General features: G+C 43.8%; 2 protein-coding genes across 2 annotated transcripts; both read left to right on the top strand.

The window, feature by feature from the left end:
• Window positions 1-1,851: 1,851 nt before the first annotated feature.
• LOC108051544 lies at window positions 1,852-3,519 on the top strand. The gene has a single exon (XM_017133675.2). The coding sequence runs from the start codon at window positions 1,852-1,854 to the stop codon at window positions 3,517-3,519; it is 1,668 nt and encodes a 555-aa protein (XP_016989164.2).
• A 363-nt stretch (window positions 3,520-3,882) lies between these two features.
• Window positions 3,883-5,521, top strand: LOC108051530. Its single transcript, XM_017133662.2, is given in 2 exon segments — window positions 3,883-5,253; window positions 5,255-5,521. Coding segments are annotated over 2 exon segments (1,638 nt in total).
• The last annotated feature ends 1,244 nt before the right edge of the window (window positions 5,522-6,765 follow it).

Raw genomic sequence — 6,765 nt, 5'->3', positions numbered from 1 at the left:
AGCTGCGGCTGCCCCAAAGGGACATGCCATCCATTCTCCATTTTCGAATTTTGTTTATTTATTTAAGTGCCTCCAAATCAGCCTTTTGCTGGTTGCTCTTTGAAATCTAATTAAGTTGTTTAAGTGGAATTTGTGGCCATAAAATTATGCAAATCTCAATGGTGCGGGCCACCGCACTTCTACCCCACTCGATAGACACTCTGCGGATGCATATTTGCATTGGTAATTTGCACGCCAAAAAGCCCACAATGCCTTGGGGGCCTCAACTTTGGGCTCGTAAATCATAAGTGGGTGAGTTACGGCTCATATTTTGTTGTGTTTTCTAAGCGCCACTAAATAATTTGGTTTAAGTGCAAAATTTAAGGGTGTGTGAGCGTTTCGAGGCGGAAAAGTTCTCAGGCCCCACGAAAGGCATTAATTTTGGTCATAAAATTCGGCTTTTATTTCACATGTCACATGATTTTGGTTCGACTGGGAGTACATATATATATGCCTCGTTTGGTGCCCACACAGATGCATAAAGATGTCAGCGCTTAACTTATCAAGCCAGACAAACACGAACGGCAAACGCCAACGACGATGATGCGACAACGATGTTAATACAATAAAACCACTGTAATTTCTGCTTTGGGTTTATTTGCGTGTCGCTGCTGGTCACAAAATACAAGTAGCGCCCACCGCTGACCGTTTATCAAACAACAATAAACTGTAATTTATGAAGAATGCCTGTAAAATGACGATAAAACAAGTGCCACGACCACGACGACACCATCGAAAGCCAAAGCAACAAAATGCTGCTGTGCAGATGATGATGATGACATGGACATGGCTGCCAGTCTTGTGCGGAGCCAGCGTTCAAAGCCTGCAACCTGTAACTTGCAGCTTGCAACCTGCAACTTGCAGTGGGTGTGCTCGTGAATGTGTATGGTGGAAGTATGGTGGAGTGGCCAAGAAGGCAACAATTCATTTGACCGGTATGCCCGTCGGGTTTCGGGTGAGGGGTCGCGGATTCGGCGATCCTCAGCTGCATCTTCACATTTGCCCCGGACATTTGACCATTGTCAACACGCTGGTTTGTTGTTTGACTTGCCAGCAGATATTGCGGTCCTGGAAAAAACGAATTTATATATACCCTTATAATCGTTCTACTACCGAAACTTTAACAATTACCTATATTACATAGATTTAACATTTGTAGATACAAGATAGAGAAATATTTTTGAGTGGTATCCATTTATTCTATTAACATCTAACAAAGCTAAAACAATTTTCAAAATTACAAAATTATTTCGAAACTTTTTAATTTAATTATTGTTTAATTTAAAATTGTAATAGATGTCAGGGGTAAGGGGCACTTGATAATAGCGTTTTTGTTGTTATATAATTACTTATAATAACTAATAAATTATAAATAATTATTACAAAAATTGTTGATAAAAGTGTAAAATTCCAACACCAACACAGAATGAATATTATATATATATATATATTTTTTTTTTTGTTTAATAAATAATTGCATTTGTCATGTAGCTTAGGATATCTGCTAGTCGAATATACCCCACTGCAGCATTCTCTTGTGTTTATTTGGGTCACTCTGGTGACAGGTCAAACAAGTCACAATTTTGTGCGTCGCAACTTTTGCTTTTGAGTGTTGGCGCGAGCTCCTTTGCATACGCTGTACTGTATTGTGTTCGAAACCCTCCTGTTTTTACATTCGAAATGAGTGGCAGAAAGGGTTCTGCAAGTCAGCCCTTAAAAATGCTGACACCTACAAATCGGAGCGAAAAGTTGTAGCTGAGCCTTAAAAGCAGGGCACAACCCTTTACTGTGCCACAAGTTTAAAAGTAAGAAATGTGGCAACAAGTGCAGAGGGTCTCTACCTCCAATTGGACCCAAACTCAGGTTTTTCAACAGTTTTGGACACATTTGAGGGTGGAAACACGATTCCAGACCCTGCTATACTATCGCTTGAGTTCCTGTGATTGCTGGTTTGAAGAAGTTTTGGGAACTGATAACTTAACTACATTACTGTGGAACGATCAGACTTACCCACATTACATAAGACACCGACAGAATATGGATATATTAACAGTGGTTTGCCTGAGACTTAATCAATACAGGAAGGTATTGCACGCATTGAGCTTAATACTGGATCAAATACGGAGTATGCCTGTGGTATTGCAGCTTTGTGAGGAGGAAAATTCGATCCAGGAGCAGAATTTGGCGAGTCTTATATTTAGACGAAGTGCAGAGCTAAAGATGCCTAATGTTATTCTGCTTTCGTGCAACTTTTTCAGCTCCAGGATTTTCTACGCCTATGATTTGTTTCCAAAATTGCAAGTTAGGAAATTAATTTATCACACATACCTCACTCTATTTCCCTACAAGCTGGAAAATCTCCAAGGACATCCCATACGCACTTTGCCAGACAATTCGGAGCCACACACCATCGTGGAGAAAGACTCGAATGGTTCTTTTATCATAAATGGTCCTGTGTGGCAGCTTATGCTCCACTTCGCTCGGCATTTGAATAGCAGCCTGGAACTCGCAGGAGAGCCAGTTTTCGGAAAGAGCCTAAGATATGTCCAGGTTCTCGATTTAGTAAGGAATGCAACGGTGGATATAACGGCCAGCTTGCGGCCCTTTAGTCACCGCATCAACAAACATTATCTTAGCTATCCAATAATGGTGGGCAACTGGTGCATGATGCTACCTACGGAGAGGTCTTTGAACGGCAAGGAGATACTGAGCAAATGGATGGAGTCACCTTTTATATGGTTGTTTTTTCTACTTCTCTACATTCTGCACAAATGGATGACCCAGCGAACACGCCTAAGAAGTCCCCTCATTCATCTATTAAAACCTCTAACCCACTTGGTTCTCCTGTGTTTTCTCCAAGCCCAATTTTCAGCCTTTTTCATCGGATCCCAGCAGGTTAATCATATAACGAACATGCAGCAAGTAGAGGAATCTGGTCTGCGAATTAGAGGAATGAGACAGGAGTTCATGGAGTTTCCCATCGATTTGAGGAGTAAATATGCCTCCTGCTTTCTTCTCCACGATTTGTTTTTTGACTTGGCTAAATATAGGAATGGTTTCAATACCTCATACGGTTATACGGTGACCTCGGTGAAGTGGAATCTCTACAAGGAAGCCCAGCAGTATTTCCGACGTCCTTTGTTTCGCTACTCGGAGGACATTTGCGTGCAGAAGTTGTCGCTCTTTTCACTCATCCATCAAAGCAATTGTTTATATCGCCAACAACTGAAGGAGTTTAATTTACGTTTGCACGAGGCGGGACTCATTCGCCTGTGGTACCGCCAATCCTACTACTTCATGGTGAAAATAGGACGTTTCCATTTCGGAGACAACAGCTCATCCCGCCAGGCGCAACCAATTCCTTTGTCGGAATGGCGGATCGTAATGGTGTTATACGGCGCGGCACTTCTAATTTCAGTGGCTGCCTTTGTCATTGAGCTCACTGTTCACTGTGTAAATGTTTGCCTACAAAACTTGTAGGCAACGTGTCGTATTAGTAAATAAAAAACATAATGGATTACCTATAACATAGGAAAAGCGGGTATGATGTTTAAATGAGAATGAAAAAATATTTTTTTTTTGGGAACAGCTTTGATACCAAACGTTTCTACCCGTTTAACAACAGACTTTCTTAGCTTGAATACTGGGCCGAAGTAAAATATAACTAAAATTTATTAATGGGTATGTTATATTGGAGACTACCTAATCAACTTTTGTGGTGGTTATTTTTACTACAAGTGTAAATTAATTAGCATAGCGTCACAGAAACTTTCTAAGCCATAAAACAAATAAACTACCTTATATTATATATGACCATTCCTCAGAAGAAGTTAGTTCTCTAGGATGTTGCAAACCAGCTACAGTCTTCACAACAAGCTCGTGTCGTTATTAAGTCACGCTCCAGAACTTACCACCGTGTTTTTCTACGCTCCTGTGGAAGGAAAATGCCATTTGGAGGAGACACTTTCTTCGGCCACTTGGGGCATTCCTCTAGTGATATGGCGTTCGAACAGGACTGTGATCTTAAATGGATTCCTCGGCGAGGGGCTCTTGGTATTGGCCTGTCTTCCAGGATTCCAGTGGAGAGCTTTTCTTGGCAGCCTATCTAGGAGTTTAAAATACCTAAGACAGGCCAGGGTACTGATTGAATTAATGGTGACCAGGGACGAATTATTAGTACATCAGGTGCTGCAATACAGTCTAAGTCAGGAAATGATTAATGCCAATGCTATTTTCGAAGATTTTGTGGATTCTCAAATAGTGAGCCGATTTGAAGCCTATCCCAAGTTCAAAGTGGTGAATCACTCTTTCACAGAGGATACTCAAGAGTCTGATCTCTACCCGGATAAGATGTTGGATCTTCGTGGGGGAAGAATTCGTACCGTGCCGGACTACTCCGAACCGAACACCATTCTGTACCAGGACGAACAGGGCAACAAACAGATCCTGGGATATGTGTGGGACATAATGGAGGCCTATGCCAAGAAGCAAAATGCCCAACTGGAGGTGGTCAATAAGTATGCGGATAGCAGGACCCTTAACTTTATCGAGTTGTTGGATGTGGCTAAAAGCGGTCTTGTAGATGTGGCTGCCAGCATTCAGCCAATGTCGATGGGGGACCACGATCGCACCCACGAGATGTCCTATCCGGTTAATCTGGCCAGTTGGTGCACCATGTTGCCGGTGGAGAGGCACCTTCATGTGTCCGAGTTGCTTTCGCGGGTTTTGCCCTATCCAACCTGTGCCCTGATGCTTTTCCTTTGGATCTTCTACCAGATGGTGCGTGGTCGGTGGCGACGTCATCAGAGGCTTCAGAGGATTGGCTGGCTGGTGTTGGCCACACTGATTAGCACCAATTACTTGGGCAGACTGCTTCATTTGTTTGCTGACCCTCCATCTTTGCCACCGATCGATAGCCTGGCAGCTTTGATTGAATCTCCACTGCGTATTATCTCGATCCAAAAGGAATACACCAGCATAGAATTTACACAGCGGACCAAGTACTCCGCTGCATTCCGACTGACTTCGAGGACCGAGGACTTGATTGAGATGAGAAATGCGCTGAACACCTCCTTCGGCTACACCGTAACCAGCGAGAAATGGAAGTTGTACGACGAGCTGCAGAAGCGCAGCTCGAGGCCTTTGTTCCGATATTCCAAGGACCTCTGCTTCTACGAAATGGTTCCCTTCGCCTTGGTCATTTCGGAGAACTCAGTCCCATCGAGCTCCACTGCATAGATTCACCCTGCTGCTGTGGCAATCTGGATTGCATAACTTGTGGGTGTCTAGGGGCTTCTCCAATATGGTTAAGGCGGGTAAGATCCATTTTGCCATCTTTGGGGAAGGTTACCAGGCCCACACCCTCACCGTTAAGGATATGAGACAAGTCCTCGTCGTATACGGTTGTGGAGCGCTAATTAGCCTGTTTCTATTTGTCTGCGAGCTGGCTGTCAGTTGGGTAAACTATTGGCTGCGTTTTTAACTGTCCACGCGGTAATTACGGCGATGGCTTTCGATAAAACCACCCGGTTCCGGTAAACCCCCGCCTACCAAACACTCAGTAAATAATAGAGACAAGCCAGGACAACAAAACAAATGAAAACTTTGTGTTTTACTTCGTGACGGTGACAAGGGTTCCCGAGTCCCCGATTTCGTCCAAGGAGACAGTAGTTAACAATGCTGTTGAATGGTTTCCTACCGTCTTACACCTTCGAGCTGCGAGGGCAAATGAAATAAATGCAAATTGCCTCCTACGAAGTCACCGCAGCGACACGACAGGCACCACGAAATGAGACCCCAATCGAGGGGGAGATGAACCACTGAACCACCGAGCCATCAGGCAACCGCAGCAGATCCACCAAATTATGTAAAAGCCTTGGCAGCAAACACCAAACACCAGCAAATTGTGGCCTAGTGTCGGAGTTGTCTGTGCTAGATGTCTGTTTCTTGCATTTGGTGGGGAAACGCAAGATCTGACTTGCTGGCCCGTTTTGATTAACATAAAGCGAATAATAGACATCGACTGCCAGCAACGTGTACAAATTTGATTTCACGATTTTGCACTATTTAGCCAAAGAAGACAAAACCAACACCTGCAACATAGGCAACGGCTTTTGGTAATTTTGACAGCTGAAGATGCATTTTCGCTTAGTTTCCACAGCTGTCAATGAAGTGTTGCAACATGCATATCTCAATTTCAAATGACGTCTAGTTAGGCAAATGAATTCACTCTTTTGGAAAAATGAATTGGCCCAGTTAGTTTGTTTACTTTTAGTATTTTCTGGCCCCGTAGATAATCGATGGCTAGATTTGGTTTCTGGGTTGAGACAATTGGCACGCCGAGAGCAATTTATGACACACAAGAAGCGCCACGATTTGGTTGACAAATTTCCCCAAAACACGATGCCTGGGAAATGAATTATGTGGCCGTGATCGGCGGGAAAATTCAAGTCAAAAGCGGCTGATCGAGCGGGCCAAGACCCTCACGACATGTGAGACAATTTCCAGTCGTGGGCAACAATCGACTCGCGATTCGCGATTTGCTGCAAATTATTAAACGATCTGTACCGGCGAAGGTCAGCGGAGTAGAAAACACGCGTGCGCAGACCGCAAAACTTTCTCCGCAAGACGGATGCGAGGGTGTTGTCAGCTGCCAAGAAGGATCAGGCTTAAGTCAGCATCGACCATAAAACCTCTTGGCTGGCCAAAGAGTCGCCGCCTGAACTT

Source organism: Drosophila rhopaloa, unplaced genomic scaffold (genome assembly GCF_018152115.1).
Source record: "Drosophila rhopaloa isolate 14029-0021.01 unplaced genomic scaffold, ASM1815211v1 contig_178, whole genome shotgun sequence".
NCBI lineage: Eukaryota > Metazoa > Arthropoda > Insecta > Diptera > Drosophilidae > Drosophila > Drosophila rhopaloa.
This window is presented reverse-complemented; position numbering and strand designations above follow the sequence as displayed.